Source organism: Salvelinus alpinus, chromosome 11 (genome assembly GCF_045679555.1).
Source record: "Salvelinus alpinus chromosome 11, SLU_Salpinus.1, whole genome shotgun sequence".
Classification (NCBI taxonomy): Eukaryota; Metazoa; Chordata; class Actinopteri; order Salmoniformes; family Salmonidae; genus Salvelinus; species Salvelinus alpinus.
The window spans coordinates 48,534,895-48,550,669 of record NC_092096.1 but is presented as its reverse complement, the minus strand read 5'-3'; the positions used below and the strand labels follow the sequence as shown (position 1 = coordinate 48,550,669).

At 43.0% G+C, this 15,775-nt stretch overlaps 1 protein-coding gene across 1 annotated transcript in view; it reads right to left on the bottom strand.

The window, feature by feature from the left end:
* hdac8 (histone deacetylase 8) overlaps window positions 1-15,775 on the bottom strand; it is a 37,200-nt gene that overhangs the window by 12,125 nt on the left and 9,300 nt on the right. Inside the window, exons 9-10 of the mRNA XM_071333320.1 lie at window positions 15,091-15,185; window positions 8,128-8,233 (exon numbers count right to left, since the gene is read on the bottom strand). Coding sequence (XP_071189421.1) covers window positions 8,128-8,233; window positions 15,091-15,185 — 201 coding nt within the window. The remainder of the gene's footprint in view (window positions 1-8,127; window positions 8,234-15,090; window positions 15,186-15,775) is intronic.

Here is a 15,775-nt window from a genome sequence, read left to right as displayed (position 1 = left end):
TCCCATCGATCTCTGCTGGCCACCCACTTCGGGTTTCTACGCAACACATATCTTTCAACTATGCGGTGATGTTCAACGTACAATTTCATTCTATCTATCTAATCGAATAGAATCCAGATTGCGAGTTGAAGATAAATATTTTTACTATGAGTATTAGTAATTGACTGACCCGGTCTCTCCAGATCTACTAACTGTACTATTTCTAGGGTAAATTTTAGATCAATGCTATGCATTTTCAGCCATTCCTGAACCGGAGACCATAAACAGGCTACCTGAGGGCAATACCAAAATAAATGGTCTATTGATTCTGTATCCTCAATCTGCAGAGCTTCGATGACTTTATGCCCCAAATATTCAACATTTTGTTGGTGGCAAGAATTCTATATAATAATTTTAGCTGAAAAGCACAAAGTCTTGAATCTTGCGTAGTTCTTTATATCAACTCAAAAATCTCTTCCCAACTATTTTGCAATCTGTATGGCACAGTTGTCAACATCCTGGTCCTCAAATGAAACTGGTATACTTCCCCATTTATGCTATTTTTATTCCTCCGCCAGTTTTGATCTTTTATATTGGGCCGACAGACCAGTTCCCTACCTCCTCCCGCTGCCACCTGCCTCCATTTTTGGGGTAATGCTGTAATCAATTGGTTGTACTCTTGGATTGAGCAGACCTTCCAGTACAATTCTGATAACTCCATGAAGGACAAAGCTCTACCATTCCAATTTACAATATCATTTACGAACAAAATACCCTTTTCAAACATCTTTCCCATAAATACAGGTATTTTATCAGCCAACACATTTGAGTTCAGCCATAATATTTGTATCTTTTCAGGGGGATGAAATTGTAGCCAGCTCTGCAATGCTTGCTTGAAAAAGAGAGATACTTAGAAAAAAGTATAATTTTCAAATAATCGAAAATGAGACTGCAGATTGCCATAAGGCCATTAATAAATAATGGATGAGCTTTTCTTAGTAATCTACTTGAGAACCATTTAGGGTTCAAATAAAACTTTTGAATGAGTGAGGTTTTTAGAAAGACGTTTAGTGCTTTTATATTTAATAATCTCAACCCACCCAATTCATATTCATTATATAGATAGGCACGTTTTATTTTGTCTGGTTTAGCGTCCCAGATAAAGCGAAATATTTTTTGCTCATATGATTTCAAAAACGAATCATCAGGAGTAGGCAGTGCCATAAATAAGTGAGTAATCTGATATGACTAAGGAGTTAAATCAGGGCAATTTTTCCATAAATAGACAGATATTTACCTCTCCATGGTTGCAGGATCTTGTCTATTTTTACAAGTTTACTATTGAAACTCATTGTGGAGAGCTTATTTATATATTTTGTGATATGAATGCTGAGTATGTCTACTTCACCAACAGCCCATTTTATAGGTAAACTGCAGGGTAATGTAAAAGTTGTATTTTTTTTTAAAGATCCAATACGTGATATTGTACACTTATCATAATTAGTTTAAGTCCAGAGAGCACAGAAAAGTTATCTAGATCTTCAACGAGACATTGCAGGGATCTAGCTTGCGGACTTATTATAAAACTTGAGTCATCGGCATACATGGATACCTTTGTTTTAAGCCTTGAATTTCTAATCCTCTAAAATGTTGTTATTGGATCTGATTTTAATAGCTAGCATTTCGATGGCCATAACGAATTGACATGGTGACAGCGGACACCCTTGTTTAACTCCTCTTGACAATTCAAAACTCTGAGAAGTAGCCGTTATTTACTATTTTACACCGGGGGTTGCTATACATTATTTTTACACATTTCATAAGAGAATTACTGAAATTGAAAAAAATCCTGCCATTTATAAATAAAATCCAGTCTTTATGAAATGCCTTTTAAATAACATTCCTGGCTTCTTATACGTTTCATGATGTTCTATTATTTCTAGTAGTTGTCGTACATTATCTCCAATGTATTGTTCATTGTAAAAACCTGACTGATCAGGATGAACAATACCTGGTAAAACCCTTTTAATTCTGAGTGTTATGCATTTCACTAGTATTTTTGCATCACAAGGTTGAAGTGTAAGGGGCCTCCAGTTTTTTTTAGATAGACTGGGTCTTTATATTTGCCATCTGGGTCTTGTTTTAATAATAGAGAAATCAGACCTTCCCGCTGAGTACCTAACAGACTACCATTTCTATAGGAGTAGTTAAAACAATCAAAAAATACTTGATATACCTCCACCGGTATGCCATCAAGCCCTGGGGTTTTGCCAGACTGAAAGGATTTAATAGCCTCAAAAAGTTCCTCTGTAATTTGGACGCCGCACTAATCTTTCTGTACATTTGTAAATTTTTCATATTATTTGGAAAGAATTCCTTACCATAATCTTCATTCAGTGGGAGAGGATGAGACAGAAAAGAGAACATCTGCCTAAAATAATTAGCCAGAGAATCTTGTTTTTCATGGTCTGAGAATCCTTTAGGTGCCCTTTGGCTAACTCCAAGTGGCCTGTCATGTGCCTTTTACTGAGGAGTGGCTTCCGTCTGGCCACTTGGTTCTTGGTCAACTTCCTGACCAAGGCCCTTCTCCCCCGACTGCTGAGTTTTGCCGGGTGACCAGCTCTAGGAAGAGTCTTGGTGGTTCCAAACTTCTTCCATTTAAGAATGATGGAGGCCACTGTGTTCTTGGGGACCTTCAATGCTGCAGAAAGTTCTTGGTACCGTTCCCCAGATCTGTGCCTCGACACAATCATGTCTCGGAGCTCTACGGACAATTCCTTTGATCTCATGGCTTGGTTTTTTCCTCTGACAAGCACTGTCAACTGTGGGACCTTCTATAGACAGGTGTGTGCTTTTCTAAATCAAGTCTAATCAAGTGACTATACCACAGGTGTACTCCAATGAAATTGCAGAAATATCTCAAGGATGATCAATGGAAACAGAATGCAGCAGAGCTCAATTTCGAGTCTCATAGCAAAGGGTCTGAATACGTATGTAAATAAGGTATCCGTTTTTACTTAGAATAAATATGCAAACATTTCTAAAAACCTGTTTTCACTTTGTCATTATGTATATATATTGTGTGTAGATTGAAGAGTGAAAATAATGTCATCCATTTTAGAATAAGGCTGTAAGGTAACAAAATGTGGAAAAAGTCAAGGGGTCTGAATACTTTCCGAATGCAGAGGGATGAGAGCCATGAGAAAATGAGTTTTGATCAGTAATAAATTAAAATACTGAAAACAAAATTGGCTCCTGTTTAAAAAGATGGAGCACAAGCTATGAAGGGAAAACAAGTTCTGGTGCAGGTTCAGCCAACTAGCGACAAAATAATATTGCGATATTGTCAAAAAGATAGTCAAAAATAACATACTACTATGTATCTGTATCGATTATTTCCACCATCACTACTGCCTGCCAGTCTCCCCAATGTAGGCTGCATGTCTGCATCCCAAATACACCCTATCATTTATATAGTGCACTCCTTTTGACCAGAGCTAAGGGCAATAGTCAAAAGTGGTGCACTACATAGGGAAAAGGGTGGTTAGTTTATCCGTGCCTTGGGAAATACACTACATGACCAAAAGTATGTAGACACCCTCTTGTCGAACATGTCATTCCAAAATAATTTGTACAAATATTTTTTTATTTTACCTTTATTTGACTAGGCAAGTCAGTTAAGAACTAAATCTTACGTACAATGATGGCCTAGGAACAGTGGGTTAACTGCCTTGTTCAGGGGCAGAACGACAGATTTCTACCTTGTAAGCTCGGGGATTCGATCCAGCAACCTTTCGGTTACTGGTCCAACGCTCTAACATCCAGTGGAAAGCCTACCTGCCGCCTCTCACGGGTATTAATATGGAGTTGGTCCCCCCTTTGCTACTATAACAGCCTCCACTCTTCTGGGAAGGCTTTCCACTAGATGTTGGAACATTGCTGCGGGGACTTGCTTTCATTCAGCCACAAGAGCATTAGTGAGGTTGGGCACTGATATTGGGCGATTAGGCCTAGCGTGCAGTCGGCGTTCCAATTCAACCCAAAGGTGTTCGATGGGGTTGAGGTCAGGGCTCTTTGCAGGCCAGTCAAGTTCTTCCACACCGATCTTGGCAAACCATTTCTGTATGGCCTGTCCCAAACTGTTGCCGCAAAGTTGGAAAAATAGAATTGTCTAGAAAGTCATTGTATGCTGTAGCGTTAATATTTCCCTTCACTTTTCACTAAGGGACCTAACCATGAAAAACAGCACCAGAGCATTATTCCTCCCCCACAAAACTTTACAGTTGACACTATGGATTGGGGCAGGTAGTGTTCTCCTGGAACCCACCAAATCCAGATTCATCCGTCAGACTACCAGATGGTGAAGCGCGATTCGTCACTCCAGAGAACGCATTTCCACTGCTCCAGAGTCCAATGGAGGGAGCTTTACACCACTGCAGGCGACGCTTGGCATTGTACATGATGATCTTAGGCTTGTGTGCAGCTGCTCGGCCATGGAAACCCATTTCATGAAGCTGCCAACGAACAGTTATTGTGCAGACGTTGCTTCCAGAGGCAGTTTGGAACTCCGTAGTGAGTGTCGCAACCGAGGACAGAATTTTTATGCACTTCAGCGGTCCCATTCTGCTCCTAGACGTTTCCACTTCACAATAACAGCACTTACAGTTGACCGGGGCAGCTCTAGCATGACAGAAAATTTACCAACTGACTTGTTGGAAAGGTGACATCCTCTAACACTGCCCCGTTACAAGTCACGGAGCTCTTCAGTAAGGGCCATTCTACTGCCAATGTTTGTCTACGGAGATTGAACACACAGCCGTACGATCTTATACACCTGTCAGCAATGGGTGTGGCTGAAATAGCCGAATCCACTAATTTGAAGGCTCGTAAACATGACTACGTGGTAAATAAACCAATAAACATCGGAGAGAGACGGCTCCTGCCGCTGCTGTCATGCGGTAGAATTCTAATGAAAACTCTGCTTAATTAATTAATCTCAGTCGGTAATTTGGCAGTGCACCCAATAGAGACGGCAAAGGAAACGGTTTTATTCCCTCCTGATTGTTGAAGTCTTTCCAAAATGGCCACCAAGGACATTGACAGACTTAAAAGTGTGATTTAAAGTTTAGTAATCATCTTCAGAAGGAAACTTCTGCGAGGCAATCAGTCTTACCCACACACGCAAACAAGTAATTTTAATTTAGACTCCCCACGGGGCTCATAACTGCCCGTGGTCGCTCCACATAAGGTTTATTTGTTTTAATAGCTTTTAACAGCAAGACATCTCTGTTGATGCTGTGATAACTACAGCTGTGCAGTGGTGGTGATAGACGCTGGAATGCCAGCGCAGTAGACCACATTGCCAGGCCATAGTGTGTGCATTCGTGTGTCAAGACTCAAGCTCCCGGCTCATGGTGTGATAACCTAAGCCTGTGTGGTGCTGTGCGGTGCTGTGCGTCTGTTTCCAGGCCTGACAGACACAGTTCAAATGGTTTCCCTTGTTTGGGACCAATGGTTGTAATCATTGGTTTCCCTAGATTGGAAATTGCGGTAAACATTAGCTTCCAGTCTGCACTTTGGCACAGCTGTCTAGCAACCACATCCTGCTCTCAACTAGTACCACAGTTGTCTGTATGTGGTATGTTTCTCTCACACAACATGGTTGAAGGGGTGTGTGTTTTGTCGTCACATACACTGGGTAAAACCAAGACCACCTGAACCCCCAGTCACAGAAAAAACTAGGAAGAGCGGAGAGAAAAGAAAGGAACACAGGGAAGGAAGGACATCACCTTCATTTAAATGCATGGATTGAAATCCCATCAGAAAGAAAAAAAGATAGGAGGAAAGGAAACAAGGGATCTCTGAACTGAAGGAGCAGATGTGACACTAGACCGACCGCACATTGTCTGCCTTTCATTTTACCCCTCCATCCCTCACTCCATCCACTGATGGAACCATGTTGTTTTCAACAGGTCAGTGGTCTGGTTCCATTTTGGTCCCTAGACCCCATACGCTAGCTCCTACTCCCTAGCCAGCCCTGAAGGCAGGGTTAAGACAGACACCCCCACTAATCACCCTGCTTCTACTCCCTACACCCCAAGTCTATCCCAACCAAACTACTGCTGGTCCCCCTGGAGTAGTGGTGTGGCTGTCAGCAGCATATACACCAAGAGACCACCACACACACTCACCCCCTATCCAGAGTGAACGACAGGGTAGGGGGTGAGACAGGGGTCGACACTCCAGTACCCATATACACAGACAAATCCCTAACACGTGTGCAAATGTGTGTACATCGAAACTTGTTCACCCACATACAGATGTACTATCAAAATTGGACAATCTGAGTATTGAGTGCGTTTGACTGTATGACGAATTTGGCTCTAACATTTCACCACCTACCACCCCCCATTTCTCCAGTCGTAACAAAGAGAGTAGTGTTTGACATTCTGATTAACCGGAAACATTAAAACACACATCCGTGTTTTCACCACAGCCAGAACAGAACACACCAGGCCAGCAGGCTGACGACTGTTGGGCCTGTGCCCTCCCAAAGAAGAGGGGGTCAGGGAGTGTGTATATGTGAAGGTCGGGTGACGAGTTTTAGGTGAGGGGTAGATTTGTCTCCTTGGGGTGCTGACAACACCCCCTGCTGTGTTAACTGTGGGGGCCATATGGGGGCACACAAACATTTGTCACGAAACCCACATTTTTACTTCGATACCAGGTTGAGTATCATGATACTCTATACCATCACGATTTCATGGGGGGGGGGGGAAAAGCCAATGTCACAGAATGGTCATCAAAAAGGAGGACCAAGGCAACCTTCATATAATTAATTTAAGTGCCTTTATTTGATCCAGACAGATCTGTTGAGTTCAATATAATTACATTTGAAATGTTTGATGTCAATTTGTCAAAGAGCCATGTATGCATTAATGAATCACTAATACAATCAATTTGAATTTTTACCAATCTAACTACACAATTGTAAATCTCTATTGATAAACTGGGTAAATCAAGACATAGCCTAAACCAATTCACAATAAAGGTGAATTTAATAAGAGTGTGTGCATGCATTGTTTTGGCTGTTTTCATGGGGCTACAGATGAAAAACAATCTGTTTCCTTTCCATTTGGGATTCATTGTATTGTGCTGATCAACAACACTTGCATAGAAGCAATCTCTTCTTTTGTTAAAGTGTGCACTGTCTCTAAGACCTAATGACATCATTCACATACACACAGTGAGAGAGGCAGGAGAAGAGAAGTGAATGAATAATGTTTTTCGGCAACACATTTGGTTTTTGGTGACAATCAGCTTTCAAATCGGCTTATTTTGCAAGTTAATTACATAGTACTAGGGTAGTGAATTGAAGCAAGCTTCAGCTGTAAGCTAGCAAGGAAATGTAGCCTACAAAGCTGGAAGCTACCAGTATCTTCTTGCATTGTAAAGTGTTCTAGCCTGTAATAGACATTGTTTTGCAAACAGTAATTAAATAGTTGCAAAGTTTATACATGCCGTGTTGCATTATTCAAGGGCGTTTACTTCTGAGCAGCATGAGTGGGGAGCCAACATGATGCAGCCCAGACTCCCGGTGAGTGCAGTGGTTCCTCAGGACAGGCTAGAACTAGCAATAAGTGGAGCAGGCACAGCGCAATCACGCAATAAGAGGACAGCTGCGCTATAAGAAAGACTTAATCATCTCCATCAGTAGATATGAGACATTTGACAGAAGTACTGAAGGTAACAAATTCTAGTACTGTACCGTTTTTCATGTTCTAGTATAAAAAAAGTTGAAGTTTTGGTATACTGTGCAACACTAACACACACACACAGCTCTGGTCTTTAATGTCTGTCTAAATAAACGGACGGTCTGGACGTTTAAATAAAAAGAACACTGTCCTTAAACTAAAGCAGTCCCATCTGGACTCAACAGTCAACAAAAGACACCCTTTGGTATGTGTGTGTGTGTGTGTGTGTGTGTGTGTGTGTGTGTGTGTGAGACAGAGTGGTCAAAGTTTGACCATTTGTTGCTTGCGAGTGGTTTCTCTAAGTGTCTGACCGTTATGTTTCTTGTTGGTGGTCGTGACGTAATTGCTAACGCTAGAGTGTGTGAGTTTAGGCTGTGGTTACGCCGTCTGATACCTTTGATGGTGGAGATGACCTTGTCCAGCTGTTTGGTCTCATTGCGGTCCGGTCGACAGCTGGGACTGATCTCTAGAGAGTAATCAGGACCGTACTCTGTGAAGAACTGAAGTAAACAACAACATAAACAAAAACAGTGAGAGTTAACCACAGTGTAGAACAGATTTAAACCAAATACAACAAGACTTGGGTTCAAATGGAAGAACTGGTGCGGGAAACAAAGAGATAATAGTGCTAAATCAATGATTAGAACTGGTCTAGGAACCAAACGTCCAACTGCAGAGAGAGGAGAGTTAACATGGAAGAACTGGTCCAGGAAATGAACAAACAAGAGATGCATTAGCCACAGTGCAGAACTGGTCTAGGAATCAAACATCCACAAACAGGCATTGAGTTGTGAAGAACTGGTCTAGGAACAGAAGCCAAACACTACAAACACCACTTCAAAACAACAGAAGGGCGTAAAAGTTTACATGTTAAGTTAAGAACTGATTCAGGAAAGACAAACGGAAGCAAACACAGAGCCAGAATTAACCACAACACCGTCACTTTGAGGGAACTTCGCAAGTGAAAGACGTGATGAAGCAGCAAGACATGATTTCATTTCAAAACAGATGCTATCTTATTGAGACAAACAAAGACACGCATCAGTGTAAAGTCTTGATAAGACCCTTGCTAGCCACCTAGCCAACCCCCCTCCCCCTTGTGAATTATCGTGTAAATCCGACATAGCACTGGTGGAAAGAAATTAACAATACATAATGTCTCTATATAGGAACAACATTAGGAACGCCAGGAGACATGGAGTGTACACACACACCTTAACACAAGCCCACGCACACACACTCCCACAGCTGTGTGTGTATGTATGTTCCTGCTCATTTGAAATACACTGGGTGCTTTGTCCTTGTCAAATAGCTGTTTCATAGTGGTTCAGGCAGAGTGTGTGTGTGTGTGTGTGTGTGTGTGTGTGTGTGTGTGTGTGTGTATCAGTGTATTTGTGTCTGTGTTTACATTTTAGTAATTTAGCAGACCCTTGTGTGCGCGCGCGTCTGTTCCCAATTAGCCCCATTGATTTTCTCCGGTACACCTCCCCCCCAGTCCTGACGCAACTCAACATGCAAGGGATTACTAAAAACAGGAAACACAAAGATGACCAATTTTCCCATGAACCTAACGCTCCCATAGTAGTACAGTCCTGTCTCCTGCTGTGTGTGTCTCCTGCTGTCAGGGTATTTGGGTTGGAATGAAACTACAGTACTGAGATGAGGGGGGACTGGGGAGAGAGATTAAGAGGGAAACTGGAGAGGAAGAACTAGGGGAGACTGGAGCGGGGGGATGGGGTGAGGTCAAGGAAGACAGAAAAGGGTGACTGACTGACAGTTTGGAACAGATCATAACCCACAGATCGGGATAGGGGGAAAGGGACTGAATGAGGGTGACGAGAGACCAAAAGGATGGACGGAAAGATGGGGTGAAGAGATACAAGTATATAAGGGGATAGGGTAATACGACTGGGCTGAGAGCCCAAACCCCATAGGCTTCCATGTCAAAATACCCAACATGCTCAAATGTCATATCATAGCCCAGATAAATGTACCATACTGTAACTAAATCCCCCACACCACACTCTCTCCCTTGTATGTCTCTCCCTCCCTCCCTCCCCATCTTTCTGTGTTTGGTGGTTTGGAGAGAGACTAGCCTCGGCCAGAATAGAAAAGGAATCCAACCCTTGTTTATTGTTCCTGTTCTCCTCTACATCTCAGAAATGACTACAACTCCAGATATAAAGAGTCAATGTTGTGGAAAAAGCTCTGGGAAAACAAATCGAGAGAGTTCCTAAAAAGAAAATGTCAACCCAGAGTCACATAGCGCACGTAGGCTTGTCTATCGTTCTCTGCACCCCTACAACTGAGGTCTCTCCCTCACCGTCTCAATATCCATCTTTCCTTCTCCCACCTCCCCCTCTCCGCAGTCCTGAAACTAATGTTAAGCGCTCTCTGTAGTCATTACGCCTCTCTCCCCATTCTCTCACTGTCCTTCCTAAACCCCCCCCCCCCCCCCTGTCCATCCACCCCTCTCTCCAGTGGCCTGGACTTCTACAAAAAGGTAATACAACAGAAAAATAGTCAGTCACCAGGTCAGGGCCCACTGATCCTCATTGTCCTTGCCGGCCCGTCCTAAATGGGACCCCATTTCCTTTATAGTGCACTACATTTGTGATGTACCTCTTCTGTTCTATTTAGAACAGACTGTTTCTCTCTCACACACACATCCTCATCCCAGCTCAGTTTTCCGGTGATTGAGTCCAGTATTCCGGGAGCCTAGTACTTCCCCACGAGCAGACGGAAGGGACACGCGCCAGAGAGGACAGGAAGTACCAAGGCAGAAAACAGGAAGTACAGGGGCGGGACAGGGTAAGCCTATAGTACTTATCCTATGTTCAAATGTACATACTAGCATACTACTCAGAATGCATGCTCAATACATGGTTTCATACTAAGTAGTATGTTGTTAGTGTGGATAATGGAACACAGCCTATTCACTACAGCAGGGCTTTCCAACCCCAGTTGTTACTAACCTGATTCATCTTATCAGTTAATTATTAGAATCAGTTGTGCTGGATTAGGGTTAGAGTGGAAACCTACAAGACGGTCGCTCTCCAGAAACAGCAGGGTTGGAGAACGCTGTACTAGAAATACCAAAAACACTGGGAATGTTTTTGGCCTAATAGCCATACCTTCTACTTCATACCCATCATTTATTTTCTACTGAACTCTCTGTTTTGGGTATCACGGAGGGGCCTTGGTCATACACAGTCTTGCTGCGGTGAGAGAGGGAAGGGTGGAGGAGGAGGATGGGAGGGACAGAGGGTGAGAGGGAGGGGTGTAAGAGGGGAGTCTGAGTTCTGTGTTTGTTTTTGCATGGGGCTGTGCTGGGAATCACTCAGTGCGAATCTGAGAAAACAGACTAAAGAGAAAAAGAGAGGAAATAAAGATGTTGAATGGCTGGAGACAGACTGGTTCCACACACACACCGAGCTGGCCAAAAACAAGGCAAGTTCAGGCCTATAGAACCCCTCGAGTGGGTTGGGTCCAAAATAAACCGTTTCCTCAATCTAAGATAAGAACTGAATGTGAACAAACCCACAGGCTATGTCCCAAATGGCACCCTATGGGACTTGGTCAAAAGTAGCACATTACATAGGGAATAGGGTGCCATTTAGGGAGAAACCCACAACCTTCAAAAACAACCGACTCAGCTAATCTAGACTAGCTGAACTTTGATTAGTATTTTTAGGTGTTAAAGATTGTCAGAGATTAGGACATCAGGGTTAACAAACAATACAGGTCACCTAGCCTAGTCCCTGTAGCCAGGTCCCAGATAGGTTTGTGCTTTTGCCTACTCCATTGTCATTGTCAAGCCAAACATTGCATGACAATCCCATAAGGAGTTGGCAAAAGAGCAGAAACAGACGAGCACCTAAGCTACGGACATATATTAATAAAAGCCATTTAGCAGCCGCTTTTATCCAAAACGACTTACAGTCATGCATGTATACATTTCACGAACGACCCTGGCGGGAATCGAACCCACGGTCCTTAGCATTGCAAGCGCCATCCTCTACCGACAGCCACACAGAACTTGGAGTTCTACCCTTCCTTCCTCTGCTTTTTAAAAATATATATTTTAACTCTCCCTCCATTGATGAAAAGAGAATAGACTAGGGAGATGCCAGTAACATTTGATATCGGACTCACCATGTATTCACAGTTAAGTCTAATCGGGTCCGCTATCTCTTCTACGCTCTTCAACAACCACCCTTCCTACAGTTTCAGATATGGGGGTGACTCGAGGTTCTGCAATGTCACTGTTTGTATGTGTGTGTGTGTGTGTATGTCTCTCTCTGCCTGAGTGTGTGTGTGATGGTCTGAATGGAGGCCCTTTTATGTCTGGCCAATAGCCCCTAGCCCTGGCAAACTTCATTGTTCCAGGGGGGTTAGAGGTCAACCGATTAATCTGAATGTTTTCATAACAATCGGTAATCGGCATTTTTGGACACCGATCATGGCCGATTACATTGGACTCCACGAGGAGACTGCGTGGCAGGCTGACTACCTGTTATGCGAGTGCAGCAAGGAGCCACGGTAAGGTGCTAGCTAGCATTAAACGTATCTTCTAAAAAAAACTATCAATCTTAACATAATCACTAGTTAAACTAGTAATATCATCAACCATTTGTAGTTATCTAGCTTGTCCTGCATTGCATATAGTCGATGCGGTGCCTGTTAATTTATCATTGAATCATAGCCTACTTCGCCAAACGGGTGATTTAACAAGCGCATTCACGAAAAAAGCACTGTTGTTGCACCAATGTGTACCTAACCATAAACATGTATCTAACCATAAACAACGCCTTTCTTAAAATCAATAGACAAGTATATATTTTTAAACCTGCATGTTTAGTTAATATTGCCTGCTAACATGAATTTCTTTTAACTAGGGAAATCGTGTCACTTCTCTTGCGTTCTGAGTCAGGCAACAGAGTCAGGCTATATGCAGCAGTTTGGGCCGCCTGGCTCGTTGCACGAATGTACCTAACCATAAACATCAATGCCTTTCTTAAAATCAATACACAGAAGTATATTTGATTAAACCTGCATATTTAGCTAAAAGAAATCCAGGTTAGCAGGCAATATTAAACTAAGGAAATTGTGCCACTTCTCTTACGTTCATTGCACGCAGAGTCAGGGTATATGCAACAGTTTGGGCCGCCTGGCTCATTGAGAACTAATTTGCCAGAATTTTACGTAATTATGACATAAGATTGAAGGTTGTGCAATGTAACAGGAATATTTAAACTTATGGACGCCACCCGTTCTGTATTTCACTGAAAGAATAAATGTTTTGTTTTCGAAATGATAGTTTCTGGATTTGACCATATTAATGACCTAAGGCTCGTATTTCTGTGTGTTATGTTATAAGTCTATGATTTGATATTTGATAGAGCAGTCTGAGCAGTGGTAGGCAGCAGCAGGCTCGTAAGCATTCATTCAAACAGCACTTTCGTGCGTTGGCCAGCAGCTCTTCGCTTTGCTTCAAGCATTGAGCTGTTTCAACTCCCGAGATTAGGCTGATGTAACGATGTGAAATGGCTAGCTAGTTAGCGGGGTGCGCGCTAATAGCGTTTCAATCGGTGACGTAACTCGCTCAGACCTTGAAGTAGTTCTCCTTGCTCTGCAAGGGCCGCGGCTTTTGTGGAACGATGGGTAGCGATGCTTCGAGGGTGGCTGTTGTCGTTGTGTTCCTGGTTCGAGCCCAGGAAAGCGCGAGGAGAGGGACGGAAGCTATACTGTTACACTGGCAATACTGAAGTGCCTATAAGAACATCCAATAGTCAAAGGTATATGAAATACAAATCGTATAGAGAAAGTCCTATAATAACTACAACCTAAAACTTCTTACCTGGGAATATTGAAGACTCATGTTAAAAGGAACTACCAGCTTTCATATGTTCAAGTTCTGAGCAAGGAACTTAACGTTAGCTTTTTTACATGGCACATTGCACTTTTACTTTCTTCTACAACACTTTGTTTTTGTATTATTTCAACCAAATTGAACATATTTCATTATTTATTTGAGGCATTATATTAAGTTAAAATAAAAGTGATCATTGAGTATTGTTGTAATTGTCATTATTACAAATTTAAAAAAATTAAAAAATAAAATCAACAAAAATTCTAAATAAAATGAGCCGATTAATTGGTATGGGCTTTTTTTGGTCCTCCAATAATCGGTATAGGTATCGGCTTTGAAAAATCATAATCGGTTGACCTCTAGTTAGGGACTGTCCTGGCAGCCCAGAAAAGCTGCAGCCAGTTGGGGAAGGAGAGGGGAGCTCTGGCCTCTCTCAGTCTCAGGTACAACAAAGTGCTTTTTGTTTTCCCTTCTCCTCAGAAACTCACTTTGCTTGGTCATTGTGGATAAATATTCCTCTCCGGCGCACACACACGACGATACTACTACAAGTCTCTCTGGCCATCTTTCGCTCTCTCTCCTGCTCACCCTCGCCATCCTTTTCTCTACCTCATCCTCTCCGGACCACAGCAGGCCAGAGTTAAATAGTGTTTTGTTTGGGTAGTAGTGTAGACACACAATAACAGGAGGTAGCTGGCTGTGTAGAGTATGTGTTTGATGGAAAAGAGGTACCACTCTGATGGCCAGAGCAAGAGGGTCAAAATAGGGGAGACTTTTGGGGGTATTTGATTTTGTGTGGCTGTGTGTGTTGTAGCAGCTGGTTAGACTTGTTTGCGGTGAGCCTCTTCTTAATGAGGTTAAAGGTCACATGATGTAACAGCCCGACCTGGTGGAGGAGAAACAAAAGGTGCCTTTATCATGGCCCACGCACGCGCGCACACACTACAGAAAGACCCTCTTTGTCTCAGGAGAGTAAGATAACTACCCCTCACTGTACATGGAACACAAATCTCTCTCTTTGTAGCTCTATCCCTCATTTGCTCTCTTTTTCTACTGATGTAATTATATGGGAATTCGCCAACCTTTCCGCCAAAAGAAACCAGCCCCTCCCCCCCGGAATAAAACACACAAGGTCCTTCTAAGAAGACGAAAAAAAAGATGAGGGCAGAGATTGATAGAGAAGCACAGAGAAAGAGAGGGATGGCAATGGAGAGAAAGAGAAGCACAGAGACCCTTTCTGTCAGGTCTGGAGGGGACAGAGTGGCATTGTCCCCTCTCTCCTCTCCTACTCCCTCCATCCCTCCTGATTCACCTGGAAACAACCCCTTTGAGGGCCGGCGGCCATCTTTTATTAGAGGGAATGACTCAGCAAAGACTGACCGAAGGGTGTGTGTGTCAGCGTATTTGCGTTTGTGCGTGCATGTCTGTGTGAGGAGCTGTGTGTGTTTGGGGCTATGTATGGTGTGTGTGTGTGTTTACTCTCACCTCATGGTCAGGTATCTCAGAGGCCAGTGTTTGTCTCAGTACGGCCCCAGTCAGGTAGGTCCAACAACGGGCCGTGTTGGCTAGGTTATACCCACCTAGAGAGAGAGAAGAGCGAGGAAAGAGAGAGAGAGAAAGAGGAGGGAGGGAGGAAAAAGAGGGATTGTAGTGAGTAAAAAGGCTTCATTGTACTGGTGTAATTAACAGGTATCATCTGGTACAGGGCTGAGGGGTCTGGAGCTTGGGCTGTGGTTTCAGATGTGTGTGTGTAGGTACGTTTGTGTGTGCCGTTGTCTTTGTGTAAGTGTGTGTGTGTCGGTGTGTACGAGCGGATGAGACCCGCCTCCTCACAGCAGCAGTGTGAGTAGGTGCTAGTCTAGTACGTGGCGTAGACACGGCTGTGGTTTCAGGCGGTGTGTGTGGGGCTGTGCGTGTGTCTGGGTTTCCGTTAGGATTGCGATTCTTGTTTATCGGATATTTGAGAAATGTATCGGTCATACATATGCCTTGGGTGTGTAATCCATTAAGGGTGTCCACCCACACAGCGCCATCAATAAATGAGGATATCGGCCAAATGAACCACATTTACGTGTCCTTAAAAACAGCTTATAATAAATGACAAAAACACTATGTGTTTGAAGTGTAGCATATAGAACACTTTATAACCTTTTGTTTTCTTGATTTTACT